Here is a 16460-nt window from a genome sequence, read left to right on the forward strand (position 1 = left end):
ACATGCCCCCCCCCCCCCCCCCCCAGCACTTATTTATGTTGTAATATAGTAGCTTGCCATGACTGGCTCCAATTACATCTTATTGTGTCATGTCACTCTTCTAAAAAATATATTAAATATATAACTGCCAATGTTATTGCCATTGCTCTGCAGGAATGTGAATTAGTATTGGAACATTGCTTTCATTCAAATTCGTTGCTTTTTGTACTGGTCTGAGATAATTGCTGGCTGTATGTGTTGCTGCTCCATAGGAAAATTACACTTGCTATCTGAATTCTCCCAAAGTCATTGGAGAATCCTTTGAAAGACACATTGAAATGAATTATATACTTGCAAGTACAAAACATTCAATATACTCTCTTATTTAACGTAACTTTAATCTTTTAAAGATATATATATATATTTTGTTAAATTTAAATTTTTTATTGATTTTTATAGCATAACAAACCATGACAGCACATACAGGTTAAAGTCATTTCTGACAGTAAAAGAGGATCAGGTTATACAGTATCTGTGTGGATATCAGTCTTAACCAGGTAGCAGTACATGAAAAACTTAAGCTCTTGTTTCAGTATTCAAGAGTTCCCTTTGTAAAGGGCCGTTCCTCGGCCCTGCGATACTGGTGCTACTTCCTGGGTCCCTTTCACCTGTTGTCACATTAAGTATTGATAGTGGCGTGCTGTCCGGTATTATTTAAACAATCAAAGTTAAAAATAGGTATATATAGAAAAAGGGTTTGAGGTAGAGAGGTAGTAGAGCATAGTAACTGGGACAGTAACTGGGTGAGAGAGAAATGGGGGGGGTGGGAGGGATAGGAAGGTCATTCTGCTCAGGAATTCTATGTTATAGTCCATTATTATTCTTTGGTCTCGTTGCTTTGGTACGGATAGGAGCCATCCGGCTACGATTAGTGAAGCTCGTTCTTTCTGTTTGTTGACGCCGGTCCAGGAGGTGTTGACTGTGAAGTTGTTGCTGGTGGAGATTCCCGCATCCCCGGTGCGGCCGTCGGAGGCCGGGGGGGGGGGCCCCGGGTCAGTGTAGTACAGGCTGTGATTGATTTTCATAATAATTTAAGAATCATAGGGGTCTATGCCTGAAGGAGTGGTTCAGGTGCAGAATCTTAGGCTGCAGCTAATTCTAAATATTGCTCTGAGTGTTTGAATTGGTTCCAATAGAACCATTTCTGTGTAAATTTTCTTAACTCTTTTTCAGATGTGGGTTTCAGCTCCTCAAATCTATAGATTTCCGACAGTTTATACAGCCAATCTTTTATCCTAGGGGGTTCAGTTTGGCGCCATTTGGTTGGGATTAGTAACTTGGCTGCATCTAACATAACTGGGAAGTAATTTTCCCATTTATTTTTAAAGCCATCTGAAGGGTTTGGGGATAGGTTTAGAAGGCATTTATAGAGAAGAGAGATTGTTCTAGTTGGTGTTTTTTGTTGATTCCAGATCTGTTCTATTTCTGTGAGGGTAGGTCTGGGAGATTGCATTTGGGCAAGGCTGGAGGAAGTGGCGTATCTGACGGTATCTGAACCTGTCCAAGTCTGTTATAGTACGGTTTGGTATCAGGTCTTCTATTGGTTTGATTTGTTGGCCTGTGTAGAAATAGTTTGCTCCGGAGTGTAATTGTAGTTTCCAGCCTTTAAAGTTGTCCAGATCTAATCCGGGGGGGGAAGTCTGGATTTCCAAAGACTGGGGTGAGTGGGGTAGGTGTATTTTGCCATTTGCCTGTGTTGGTTAAGTTATCCCATATGTTAAGCGTGTATTTTAGTTTACTATCTGATTTGTCTTTAGAGCTGGGCGGTATGACCAAAAATTTATATCACGGTATTTGTCAAAATTATATCGGTGTCACGGTATTTGATGGTATTTTTTTTTTCCATGCATGATTAGGTGTTACCCCAATTCCTAATAAATTAGAGAATAATTACTGCAGTATTGAAAATCAGAGTCAGGCAAGCGAAGGATCGGCAACATAAAGTCGTAAGGTAAATCAGGCAGGCTTAGTTTCCCAGGCAAGGCCGCAGACAACATAGCACAGGAGGAGGCGTTTGATAGCTTTAAATACCCCCCACGCATGCGCAGAACTGGCGCCATCAGCGCGTCGCGGACGTGCACACTTTGACATATACGTGCGCTTTGACGGACGCGTGTGTGCAACGTCCCGCGGACAATGGGACGCACGCGAGACCGGGCTGCGCGGGTGTGTACCCTGACACCCCGGTATTGCGGTATCTGAAAAATGAATATACCGTATATACTAGAGTATAAGCCGAGTTTTTCAGCACCAATAATGTGCTTAAAAAGGCACCCTCGGCGTATACTCGAGTATATACGGTAATGCGGGCTGCGCTCACCCCGTTGATGTGCATTCAGCGCTCAGGCGTTCAGGAGTACGCGCGCAACCACCACTCACCCCCTGCGCCGCTGCGCCAGCACGCACACATGCCGTGCCTTTCGTGTGTGCGCCAACGTTAAGGCTGGAGCAGTGCACCAAGGGGGAATGTCCGTGGCCAGCTCGCACACACGCCATGCCTTTTTGGTGCGTGTCAGGTTTGAGGCTGGAGCAGTGCATCGAGGAGGAATGTCTGTGGCCGGCTCGCACACACGCCGTGCCTTTCCCATGCATGTCAGGTTTGAGGCTGGAGCAGTGCAACGAGGGGGAATGTCCACGGGTCGCGGCTATAGGAGAGCAGGTTTTTAAATGTTATTCTAGTCTGGAATATGGATCAATAAAGGCATCTCATCAAATTATAACTGATGGATCGGTGCCCTTAGCTATATGACTTGGCTGCCTGATCTGTTTTGTAATAACTACTACAGTATATATTGCAGGTGATTCAGACTCTCAGCGCTCCAGTGTCATAAATGCAATATTTGGTTATTTACAGGGACGCACCATTCTCTATGGGGGATGGCCTTTCCGTAATTTGGAGCTAATAATGTTTTTTTCAGATAATGGATTCCATACCTGTATGTCAACTTGGGACAATAACTAAAATAGCTTGGTGATGCAGTAACTAAAGCAGCCTTGTGGATCTTTATCTAAAGCAACTTGGTGGGCAAATGCCTAAAGTAGCTTGGCCATGCAGTATCTCTTTATGATCCAAATCATAATCAGTTTGTTCTGTGCAGAGGAGAATAATTAATAGCAAATTGTTCTAGAATTAAACTTGTCTGAAATATCTCAATAATAGTAGTATGTTTACTAGATCATGTTGTGAGTGAACATTGTACTGTAGTTGCTCTCAATTTACTGCAGACAGCTTGGTTAGAAAACAACCATTTTTACAATTTAGCAATGTAATCGCTTTAAGTCATCAGCAATGTCACCTTACAGTGCCTACATGAAAGTGCCTGGTGCTGAAGAGAGCATCCTATGGGAATATCTGGGCAGACCACATAGATACTGCGCGCAGGTGTGTTAAAAGAAATGAATGCCTAGGCTTATACTCGAGTCAATAAGTTTTTCCAGTTTTCTTAGGTAAAATTAGGTACCTCGGCTTATATCCGGATCGGCTTATACTCGAGTATATACGGTAGTTTAAAAAAAAAAAAAAAACACCGGTATTCGGTATTAAACGGTATATTGCCCAGCCCTATTTGTCTTTATATTCTCTTTTGGTGTTTGGTAGCCACAGGCTGGCCCATAGTGGGGTTACAAGTGATTCTTGTTCAATTCTGATCCAGAGTTTGGTTTGTCTGTGGAAGGACCAGTCTAGACATCTAGTTAATATGGCCGATTTGTGGTATGCTTCCCAGTTTGGCAATCCTAGTCCTCCCTTTTTCGTTGCGGAGAGTTTAATTCGTGCAATTCTGGGGTTTTTGTTAACCCAAACAAATTTGCTTGTAAGGTTATTTAGGTTCTGAAATGTTTTTTGTGGGGGTGGGTATGGAATTGTTTGGGCCAGATATAGAAAGCGTGGTAATGTGTTCATTTTGAGGACATTTATTCTGCCTATCCATGGTATTGTTGGTTTTGCCCATGTGTGTAGATCTAGTTTGAACGTGTTTATGAGGTCGGTATAGTTTCTGTCTACAGTTTGTTTTAGTTCCGGGAAGATTTTTATTCCTAGGTAGGTGAGATGGGAATGTGAGGGTTTAATGGGGAAGTTCTGCATGATGTCGTTAAAATCTGTCGGTGGGATGGATATGTTCAGTGCTACTGATTTTGTGAGGTTTACTTTGAAGTGGCTAATCTTTTGAAATTCCTGTAATTCTAGAAGCAAATTCGGTAGGGTTATTCTGGGGTTTCTTATAAAAAATAGTAAATCGTCAGCGTTTGCTGCCGTAAAGATATTTTTTAAAAGGGTGTTTATTCACCTGTATGCCATAAAGTTATATTCAATATTCTTCGGTGCCAAGAGTCAAAAAGTATAATTCTTACAATAAAGGCTGTATGCATATATAGTTTGCTTTTATTGCTATTGTCAGTTGTAGAAGAAGATTTTACAGTGCTAAAAGGGTTTACAGAGACTCACTTTCGTTTTACATGGGATGTCATATCGGGGAGATTAGCCGCCCGCAACAAGGGAGATTTGTCACGGCCGACTAATCTCCCTATGTACCAGAGCCCTTACAGATAAACATGAATAAGTTAATGGCTTGCCAAGATTCAGCAAACCATTTGCTGTCAAAGGCAGACAAAATGGATTAAACCTGCCGAAATGACTTCCTTGAAACTAAAGACTTATGAGTTCACTGTAACAATAATTTTTTTGGTATTGTATATGTTGAATATATATATGGGATGGCGCCGTGTATGCCATCCCACCGGCGATTTACATACTCGCCGGTGGGATGGTATTTCGGGGAGATTAGTCGCCTGCAACAAATCTCCCCGTGTGCCACAGCCCTTAGATTGTAGGGCAATGTTTGTGAACCATTCTTTTCGTTAAAATATTTGGTGTGCAGGATAAAGCACTAATGGGTTTTACATAAGGTGATTGATCTTATATTAAGTAAGTTATTGAGCAGAATATCCTGTTAATGTTGATATTGTTTCACAGCTTTGGTAGTAAATTTGAAGTAGGGTGCCAATGGCAGTCTGGGCAGGTTTGCCTTTTCTGCTGGTTTTATCTATGTATGGGCATCTTCAGAGCAGCTTTCAAAGGTAGTTCAGCAATCTTTGTTGAAAGAAAATTTAATCTGCTTGTATTTATTCATTGGATGCCACACCTTTTTAGAAGCTGAACATTATATTTATATCTGCTCTTTAGAACATCTGCCAATCAAGTAGATCAGTGCTATTCACTATTTATTGAGGGACAATCTGAACAATATTCATTTTATTAGACTACAGCCCAGTGTTCGCTAACGTGGTTAATTTGAGTTAAATAAGTCCCTCAAGTTTAAACCAATTCAAATGAACTGCAGTGTATACACATATACACATACCTAACTATACACACATTTATAAAACTATATACACATAGCTTTACTAAAGTAATTACCACCTACACTGCTTCAAATGAAAGTTCTATTCCTTTAATCTAAAGGGGCAGACCTCTGGTGCTGTGATGATTGTTTTGGGAAAAAAATCCTATCTGTAATCCCCTCTAATGTACTTGTACAGAGCAATCGTGCCATTGAAAGCACCTTTTTTCCAGAAGAAAACCGGAAAAAGGAATTAGGCCTTGCACTAAGGTTTCGTGACTAAATTTTTTAGGTCTTCTTGTCATGTAAAGTCCTTAAAAAGGTAAAATATGGGATTTGGCTTAGACACAGGTTGTTGGCTTAGACACAGGTTGCCAAGCTGAATTATTCCAGTACTGGGCTTTCCCAGTTGCTGCTTGTGGCACTTTTGCTATTGATGTGAAGTAACCCAGAAATAATGTGCTTTTACTCCTTAACTAAAAGTCTTAATTGTCTTTATTATCCAACAACAGCTTGAGGTTCACAGGTAAGATATTTCTGGTGTAATCAATTAACAAAAATGTGTGAGGTTTTGATAAGTTACATTATAGTATGTACACAGTGTTCCAGTATATTTATTTTTTTATCTCAGAATTATATGTCATAGGCTTTACCTGACTGTATGTAATGTTAATATTGAAATAAATATAATGATTTTAACCAATTTTTTAAAAAAATGTATTTTAGTGTAATCGAAGTTGAAAAGAAACATGACGGATTCAAAGTATTTTACAACTAACAAAAAAGGTACTGTTATTGTGCATTTGATCTTGAATATATATTTCTCTGTGTATCCACGTATGTAGGTGCCATGCCAAGAAATGCACAGAAATCATTCTTCAAAAGTATGCACTTTTCCTACAATAGCTCCAATTAGTAATGTCTCTTTTTCAGACTTTCATACTAGCACCACCTTAAGCACTGTTCCTATAGTCAATGTAGCTGGATGTTGGGAAATTGGGCTTCCTTGGCATTTACATATATGATACCTTAGCATACTGTAATGTAATGAAGGATATTAATTCTGTATGTTTTTTTTTATCTTGTGTTTAAATAGTTTTCATAAAAAGCTTGAGATAATATTAAGAAATGCATCATTTTTTTTTTATACAGGCAGTAGAATTATTGTTAAGCTGAACATTGGCCAGTGTTTCTTTTGAAAAAAATTGTGCGTATGCCCACTTAAAGTTTCCACTTGTTTTTAGGGGAGATCTTTGAGCTGAAAGCTGAACTTAACAATGAGAAGAAAGAGAAACGGAAGGAAGCTGTGAAGAAGGTTATTGCTGCAATGACCGTGGGCAAAGATGTCAGGTATAGTTACGTAGGGTTGAAAAAAGACCTATTTAGTATCATCAGCAAAAATTGGTACAGTACCTTCTATGCCCCCAGGTCATTAATTAGCAAGTTAAAAAGCAAAGGACGAAGGACAGACCCCTGTGGTACTCCCACAACAGCACTGGCACAATTAGAAAATGTCCCATTTACTACCACTCTCTGTAATCCATCCTTCAAGTACAAATATTATGTTCCAAGCCAATATTCCTATATTTTATCATTAACTTTCTGTACAGTACTGGGTCAAATACTTCGGAAAAGTCCAAGTAGATGACATCCACTGCCATTCCATCATCAAGATACATGCTCACCTGATCATAAAAGCAACTAAATTAGTCTGGCATGAAATTCTGGTCTGAGGTCATGAACATCCTAGCAGACAAATTAGAGTTCCCTAGGTTGCTAATGCCCCAAGTGTGTATACTGGGAGTCATAGATAAACTAATAAGTACCAACCATGCCAGAACCAGATACAGATCTCTCTTATACTATGCAAGGAAACTCATTGCAATGATTTGAATGGGACCCAAACCCCCCACAATTCAAAGCTGGATTACTCTGGTAAATCAAACCCTGCCCCTCATTAAGCTCACCCTATTAACCAGAGGTTCCCAAAAGAAATTTGAAAAAATCTGGAGCCCATGGTGGGAGGCAGGTCTAGGTGGACAAGGCTCCTTGATGTAAAAGGTGATGCCCCATCCAGCATATACTGATGACCTTAATCTCCTAAGCAGACCCTTGGCGTAGTAACTGCCTAACTCTAATACTGCTGTATCACCTATAAGACCTACTATAATTGAATAGAAACTGAATAATTGCAATCACAGTCACAGTCGTACCAACCAGATTTACTTTATTACGGCTACAATCAAACTGTAAATATCACCAAAACCAAACAAGTACCTAATTTCACCGCAGACCGGTATTCTGTTTTACTTCTCTTATGTTAATTTTGTTCTTTTGTTTTTGATTTGATGTATTTCGTTTAAAAACAATAAAACATTACCTATTAAAAAAAAAAATTAGTCTGGCATGATCTGTTGCGCATAAAACCATGCTGGCACAAACTTATAGTATTGTGGTTTGCAATGTTTTCAAGTATCCTGTCCCTTATTACCACCTGCCAAAAGCTTCCCTACCACTGATGTTGGACTAACAGGCCTGTAGTTTTCTGGCTGAGAACAGGATTCCTTTTTGAATAACAGAACTACATTAGCAATTCACCAGTCTGTTGGCACCATGCCAGACTTCAATGAATCCTGGAAAATTAATGAAGAGGTTTGCCAATCACAGAGCTACATGTTCAAGTCTCTTTTGAACTTCCTCCAATGCATCAGTAGTTATATTACTAGAATCGGGTCTATTAAAATGGAAGTCTTGATTAGCTGTCTCCTCAGTTGTGCAGGCCTATGAAAATTCAAAGAGTTCAAATTGAATGGATTAAATACATTCATCACCTATAACCTGTGTTTTGCAGAATTGTTTGTTAAATATAGAATTCTGCAGTCTAGTCTGATTTATTGTCACTTCTAATTAAAAGACTGATTTGATGCTAACTAAAATTGGTTAGTACTTTTTTGACTGTTATCTCAGAGTTTGGATTACCACTTTTTAGTAGCAATGATAAAAAGGCATGTTGTCACTTGATTCAGTCAATTTTAGTACTTAAATGTAAATTGATGCATACATCATAGACCCCCTTCACTGGCTCCTCTGCCGAACCACACCTCTAACACTCCCCAGTACAACCTGGCTCCCCCATACCTGGGGCAGCATATCACTACACTATTGTGTAGTGTGGGTTGCATGGTTCAGGACAGGTGCACCATATGATGAATGCGCCATGTTCTTTGCCCTTTAAACCAAAAAAAAAGAAAAGAAAAAATCCTTATTTGAAAGACAATAGAGGAACTAAAGTTCCTTGGACCATGGTGCGCAGTTTGTTACAGGGTCCTGTTGTTATCCCATATCTACAATCACCAACACTTCTTTTAATCCCACCCTTCAACCAGTCATTAATTTCCCTACAAATTACAAATGAGATTGTGCTTTGGCACCTTTACTAGATTATTTGTTTTCTTCTGCCTTAAAAAACATTTCCCTTGATCCCCCCCTTTGGTCCTGGTGCCTGTGTGGTTGCTTCACATGTTATATCCTTAGTTAACATCTAGATTGTAAAAATGCAAACGTGATATTATATGGTGAACAGAACATTTAAAAATTTCCATGTACACCATAGTGAATGTCATAAGTCAAGCACGCTGTGTTTGCTATGAGCTCCACTATTAAAGGTCTTTGCCTTTAGCCTCCTTAAAAAATGAAACCTATTATAAGTGTGAATTGCCCACCTATGCTTATATGTAGTCCCCATTTGTGGTTTTATTTTATTATTGAGTTGGATATACGGTAGTTTAGTTACACTTTGCAGACTGAGAACAGCTAACTGAAATGCCTTTAATGCAGAACTTTAATTCAGTCCTGTGAAAATGATAGACCGGCCTCATACAAAGCACTTCCGTGTATTCTAACTAATTTGTCCCTTTCCCCTTTTCTTTAAAATCCACAGCTCCCTGTTTCCAGATGTGGTGAACTGCATGCAAACAGACAATCTGGAACTGAAGAAACTTGTTTACCTTTACCTGATGAACTATGCTAAAAGCCAACCAGACATGGCAATCATGGCTGTTAACAGCTTTGTCAAGGTGGCTATCATTTTATCCGTCTTGGTTTTTATATGCTATGCTATGATATGGTGTTGATATATTGCTATTAAACAGGATCTTGTACATTTTAATTTAATTTAAAACAGAAATGCGTAGTCAGGTATACTTAAGTGTATTATTAGCCAAGAAGCATGAACAATAGAGTGTATTTATTGTGTAGTGTACTTGGGAAGAGGTTATCCCATATAATATACTGTTATTAGTCTGTCTTACATATTTTGTTTTATATATCAAGTTTTACACGTTAGACTTGGAATTCAGTAGGCCTTGTGACTTACAGTATTATGTAGCTGTAATTAAATGTTGTTTTACTTAGGACTGTGAGGATCCAAACCCTCTGATCCGAGCCCTGGCAGTGCGTACCATGGGTTGTATCCGAGTTGATAAAATCACAGAGTACCTTTGTGAGCCTTTGCGGAAGTGCCTGAAGGATGAGGACCCATACGTGCGCAAGACAGCAGCAGTGTGTGTGGCCAAACTCCATGATATCAATGCCCAGATGGTGGAAGATCAGGGCTTCTTAGATTCACTGAGGGATCTGATTGCTGATTCCAACCCAATGGTAAGATATACAGAATAAAAAGTTGGACTTAAGACTTTTAAATTATATTCTACTTTAAACAGAGAAGCTGGAGTAAAGAAAGCTAACCATGCATTTTTATTAATAAGTACAAACTTTGTAAGAACATTAAGATATCTGACAACACATTCATTAGCAGGTAGAATGTTTCCTTGTTCATTTCCCACAGGAGGAAAAATTTTATTGCGGAAGATAACTTGAGATAGCAGCTGTGATTGGAATATGCAATACAGTATAGCTTATGACTGGTGCTGCCATCACAAAAATCTTTTTTTCCATCAAAATCTCAAAAAAAAAAAAATAATAAACCTTAAACATATTGCATTTGGGGTAATGGCAAACAGGGCGATTTTAAGTATTTTGTTGCACAATCGTTTTTTAGCTGCATAGGAGGGCAGTGTGCCCTTTTTTTCAACATGAGTTCCGTCAATAGGTCTTGTACTGAGTAAAATCTGAAACTGAACGTAAAGTCACATTATACTCGAGGTTCTTCCAAGCACAATTAAAACATATCCATATCCACGAAGAAGCCTCTGTGTAAACAATCCCCTTCTTTACTCTAGCTGCAGCCTTTGTGATATGGAGCAGGTAATTATACAGGAATTTAATGGTGGTTCACGCATTATCAATTTTCTTCCTTTTTATTCTATACAGATATGTAAGCATTTTTCATTACGTGCTTATTTCATTTTTCATTTTCATTTGGCTGCATTTTTATAAAAAATAAGGAGCACATCTAAGAGCCTGTCAGTTTCATGTATGTACCCATGGTCTCTGGTGGAGGAAACAGTTTTTATTTTATAGATGTCTTTTAATCTGGATAAAATCACAAAAATTAGCTTGAAAAAAACAGCAAGTTGCAGCATTATTTTGGATTGTCTCATTATACACCTGTTTACTGTTTTAAATGGATATAAAATGTAATTTAATATTAACATACTGAGAGCTCTTGAGCAATTTTAATTTATTTTTATATTTTCTGTCCTTTCAAAATCATAAAGGAAAATATATACTGAATAAAAACTGAATATGCTGATTGCATCTCCAGTGAGACACTGCTCATATGCAGTCTGCTCTCACTGGACAAAGTGCTAGGTTTTCTTCGTGGTGTTGATATGATAAGAGATGGGGGAAAGAGCCAAAGACTATACACAGGCTCAATTTTAGATGGTGTTGATTCATCCAAGTAGATAGAGCTAGCAATAATGTATCTAAATTTTAAAGTTTAGTAAAGGAGTGGCTAAATATATTTGGATATCATCAGCATACACACTGTAGTAAGGGCAAGGTCACATGGAGCATAGATCCGCTTTTTTTAGTCCTGCATTTTTCAGTCAGGCTGAGAGAAGCAGATCCGCTTCCTACACAGCTCCGAAAACTACAATATCCACCTCAGTGCAGGCACACACAGTGGAATAGATCAGAGATTGGCCTTTAAAAAAAGCCTGCTTTTGTTGGGGGCTTAGGAAAGAGCACATTGTTTGTGTATATGATGGGCATCTGCTTCTGGATGGAATCTTTGTTTTTTAAGTCTGCAAATTCCTGTGTAAGACTGAGGGATGTAGCATTGTGGATTGGATTTATTATTAGATATTATGTTGTTGTTTTAGTGTGCCATAGTAACCTGGCTTGGCCTTAGTAAGGGCAGAATTGAGTAATGACAGCAGACTGTCATGATTTTTATGATATACTTTTCATTTCTAAATTATACTGTTTACATAGAAAATAATTCACTCTACCATTTAACATTTTATTCTTGAACCAACAAATGTATTTTTTTTAGTTGTAATATTGGTGTGTAGGCAGCCATCTCAGTGCATTGTGCCTGATTCGGAGCTTTCAGAAAGAGCCAGCGCTACACTTTACAACCGCTTTTAGGTAACCTATTGTTTCTCCTACTCCCATGTAACTTGAGGAGTTCCAAGCCGGACTTGGATTTCTTACTATTGAGTGCTGTATTGATATCTACTGGGAGCTGCTAACTTGCTACCTTCCTATTGTTCAGCTGATCGGCTGCTGGGGGGTGGAAGGGAGAGGGGAGATATCACTCCAACATGATTGTGGCACCCAGGGAAATGAAGAAAATGGCTAGCCCCATGTGAAATTTTAAAATTAAATATAAAAAAATATGTTTGCTATCTTGAAAAACAGATTTCAATGCAGGGTTCTGCTGGAGAAGCTCTATTAACTGATTTGTTTCGAAAATAAAAATGTTTTTTCTATAACAGTATTCCTTTAACGTGAATGAAGTAATTTTGTGCATCACATATTTTAATAGTCTACAGGTGGTGTACAGCAATACAAGGATTCTTGGCTGTAAACGTGCTGGAATTCTGAAAGTGAACATGGGACAATGGCGGAGGAAAGAGTTTAGTTATGGTCTATGACTAGCATATTGGGATCAGTGAAATACAGGTATAGGACCTGTTACCCAGAATGCTCAGGACCAAGGGTATTCTGGATAAGGGGTCTTTCTGTAAATTGGATCACCATACCTTAGGTCTACTAAAAAATCAATAAAACATTAATTAAGCTCAATAGGATTGTTTTGCATCAAAGGATTATTTATATCTTAGTTGGAGTCAAATATAAGGTACTGTTTTATTACTACAGAGATAAAGGAAATCAGTTTTAAAATTCTGTATTATTTTATTAAAATGGAGTCTATGGGAGATGGGCTTTCCGTAATTCTGAGCTTTCTGGATAATGGGTTTCCGGATAAGGGATCCCATACCTGTACCTTATTTTTAAAATGGGCTTATTCTGGTGGGTGCATGTACAAAGTTGTATAAACAGTTTTTGAGGTTCCAGAAAAAAATATAAATCCTTGCACAAACATTCCCAATTCTACAAATTGAAAAGAAACTATTTCATAGAAGAAATTCTGTTTTTCTAGGGAAGTAAAAAAAAATCTCCTATACCCAAGATAGTTGTTATATCATTATTGGTCCATATTTCTGAACTACAGCTGCCTGACAATTGCGTCCATTAGTAGTTGACATAGCCGATACCATTGACCTGGTAGTAGTTAAACACTCTAATGGGGTTAGGCGGTGGACTTCGGGCGACTTTGGGTGACTTCGCAAATCCCAGCGACGGGTATGCCATCCCACCGGCGATTTACATTCTTGCCGGTGGGATGACATTGCGGGGAGATTAGTCACCTGCAGCAACGAAGATTTGTCGCGGGGAGACTAATCTCCCTGTCTGCCACTGCCCTGTGTAACCAGGGCTGTGGAGTTGGTTTGTAAATTCTTCAACTCCAACTTAGTGCGTAAACTTCAGGTACCCAAAATTGCTTTCAACTTTACAACATTGACTCCACATCTCTGGGCTTTGAATTCTGTGCATAAATCCTTTGATTCTGACTTCTTAGTTTATGGTACCAAGTACGCACTATTGCTCCCGACTCCACAGCTCTGTTAGTAACCCATATCAACCAATCAGCAGGTAGCATTTACTGGTCAGCTGTTTAAAACAGATACCTGATTTGTTGCTATGGGTTATTAGATGAGGACAAACTTAAGACTTTTTATTACATTACCCTATAAGTTTGCCCAGGTTCAGTAACCCATAAAAGCAATTATCTAAATTGGTTGCTATGGGTTACTGTATATGGACAAACATGCCTTTATATAATGGAGGTAAGTGCTCTAGACTGTAGATTCAATGCTGCTGGTCATAAATGCTAAACTGCATGCATGATAGTTTTTTTATGTTTTTTCAGCACACAGTATGGAGAATCAAGTTGAGTCCAATGGTACTCAAATGTTTAAATGTTAAACTGGAAGATAACTGAAAAAAGAACTAGAAAGGGAATTTTGAGAACAAACTTCATGTTGGTTTGAAAAACATGAAGTCACTGAATGAAATCTGATCTGTTGTTGGCTGCACCCAGTTTTTCTAAACTTGGATCACAGTTATATAGTAAAAACCACTGTGCAAAGTTTGGGGACCCTGGTTTTTCCCCACTGAAAGTCATTGAGTGACATATGATTGTCGGTTGGTGGCTCCGCTCACTTTTTCCAACCTAAAACTGCAATTACCCAGTGCAAAATTTAGGGACCCTAGGATTAATAGTTAAAGAACGGCAGCAGTTTAACTTTAAACCAATAAAAGTCAATAGGTGAATTGTGGTTGGTGGGTGTGCGCCCTTTTTATCACCTTGAGTCGAAGTCACCCAGTGACAAACTGCAAAGTTTGGGCACACTGGCATAAATAGTGTGAGAATGACAGCATTTTATATTTAAGGCAATGAAATTCAATGGTTGAAATCTGATTAGAAGCTGTTAGTGGCCCAACCCACTTTTTTTATTTTTGGCGACTCAGGCGTAAAATTGTGGGACTGACAGCAGTTTACATTTCAGCATTGAAAGTAAATAAGGGAATGTGATTGGCTGTTGGGGGCTCTGCCCACTATTTCTAAATTTAAACCGCCGATACCCAATGACTAACTTTGCAAAGTTTAACAACATTAGAATTAATACTTAATGGCATCAGTTTAAATATAAGCCAATGACATTTTATGGGTGGAAATGGATTGGCTGTTGGTGGCTCCATCGACTTTTCCTTACCTTTAACCTTTGTCCCCCAGTGACCAGCTGTGAAAAGTTTGGTGACACTGGCATTAAACGTGTGAGTATGGCGGCAGTTAAAATTTCCCCACTGAAATCAATTAAAGAAATGTGATTGGCTGTTTGTGGCTCCGCCCACTTTTTCTAACCCTGAATAACGTAGTCAGCCAGTGACTGACTGTGCAAATTTTGGGAACCCAGGCATAAATAGTGTGAGACAGGTAGCATTTTAAATTTAAACCAAAAAATCAACAGGTAAAATCTGATTGGCTGTTGGTGGCTCTGCCTACTTTTTAAAAACTAAAAATGCAGTCCCCTAGTGACTCTGGCAATAATACTGTGATAATAGCAGCAGGTTGAATTTCCCCATTAAAAGTCTATAGGTAAAATCTGATTGGCTGTTGGTGGCTCCACCCACTTTTTCTAACTGTGACCGCAGTTACCTGGTGACTAAAGTTTGGTGCATAACTCTGCAAAGTTTGGGGCCCCCGGCGTTATTACTGTGAGAATGGCAGCAGGTTGAATTTCCCGCATTGAATGTCAATAGGTAAAATCTGATTGGCTGTTCACAGCTCCGCCCACTTCTGGGCATCCAACAATTATCATATTTTTATTCAGGCTGACGCCATGACTATGTGATTCAAGTTTGGTGAGTTCGCGGACAGAACAGTAACCCTGCAAGATTTGTGTTGATTTGCATGCAGGAGCAGCAGGTTGCCATAGCAACTTTTTGGTCCCATCTCTGGCAGGCTTTGTGTGAAGTGATGATCTGGATGAGTGCAGTGTTTGTTGGTTGCTATGCAACCTGACCTGTCTTTCTTGGTTCATCCTAGGGTGTTCTGCTCAGATTCTAGTTTCTGATAAAGGAGTTATTACATGTAACTAAGTTTTTTTTTCTTTTGAGATTTCCAAAGTGATTTGATAGAATATTAAATTTCTACTTGCAGAAGTTTTAGCAATGCCCTTTTTATTGTTATTTCTACTTTGTATCATTTTCCAGTCTCTCGTTCAAGCCACTGCCTGGTTGCAGGAATGTTGGACTCTATTAACCAGTTGGCTGCTGAAAATTTGAACTGCGGAGCTGATGAACAAATAGCTAAATAATTTAAAAATAATAATCTAAGGACCAACTGCAAATTGTCCCAGAAAATCACTGTCTACTTCATACTAAAAGTCAAGTTAAAGTTGAATTACCCCTTTAAATGTATGTTTTTGTTCCTCTGGAAAGCTTTTGCTTGCCTTTCAGGATCCAGATTCCTTCTTATTGTAGCCTGTCCTGATGCTTACCAGTAGTAAATTATATAAAACACAAGGAAGGTCATGCTAACCTGAAACATGTGTAAATAAAGCACTGATGCAGTAAATCTGCTTGGTCCAACTTTCTTGTGCTTTATATGATTTAATCTGTGTGCCATTAGAAGTTGGGTTCCCAAATAGTGCAACAATTCAGTGGAACCAATGTAGGGTGCTGCAAACCAACACCTTTGCATGTGTATATTTCACTAAATAATCCCTGGCTGTTTACTACAATAAAGTCAAGTGAAGAAAATATGCAACTCATATAGAGAAAATTATACATGCGTTTGCTCTGTCTGCATAACATAATGAAATCACAAAGCTTTTAGTGTATTATATTTTTGAGCCACAAGGGGGCATTCTAGCACTTGAACATGTTCATTTATTTTGCTACAGATTTTTCACTGGCCAGAAACTAACGTGCTCTTTGTTTCCTTGGTGATGTGTGTGTAGAAACAGTGGAACAAGCATTTTGATGTAATCTTTCTTTGATGACTTTAAAGTAAGCAAGTGGTGTATTCATCCAGTGAGAAGA

At 38.7% G+C, this 16460-nt stretch overlaps 1 protein-coding gene across 2 annotated transcripts in view; it reads left to right on the forward strand.

The window, feature by feature from the left end:
- Window positions 1-16460, forward strand: part of ap2b1 (adaptor related protein complex 2 subunit beta 1) — a 53390-nt gene that overhangs the window by 837 nt on the left and 36093 nt on the right. For both annotated transcript variants that reach the window (NM_203875.1, XM_012956660.1), the window contains 4 exon segments: window positions 6105-6164; window positions 6623-6728; window positions 9319-9454; window positions 9792-10037. In NM_203875.1, coding sequence (NP_989206.1) covers window positions 6128-6164; window positions 6623-6728; window positions 9319-9454; window positions 9792-10037 — 525 coding nt within the window. In that variant the 5' untranslated portion in view covers window positions 6105-6127.

This window comes from Xenopus tropicalis, chromosome 2 (assembly GCF_000004195.4).
Source record: "Xenopus tropicalis strain Nigerian chromosome 2, UCB_Xtro_10.0, whole genome shotgun sequence".
NCBI classification, from domain to species: Eukaryota; Metazoa; Chordata; class Amphibia; order Anura; family Pipidae; genus Xenopus; species Xenopus tropicalis.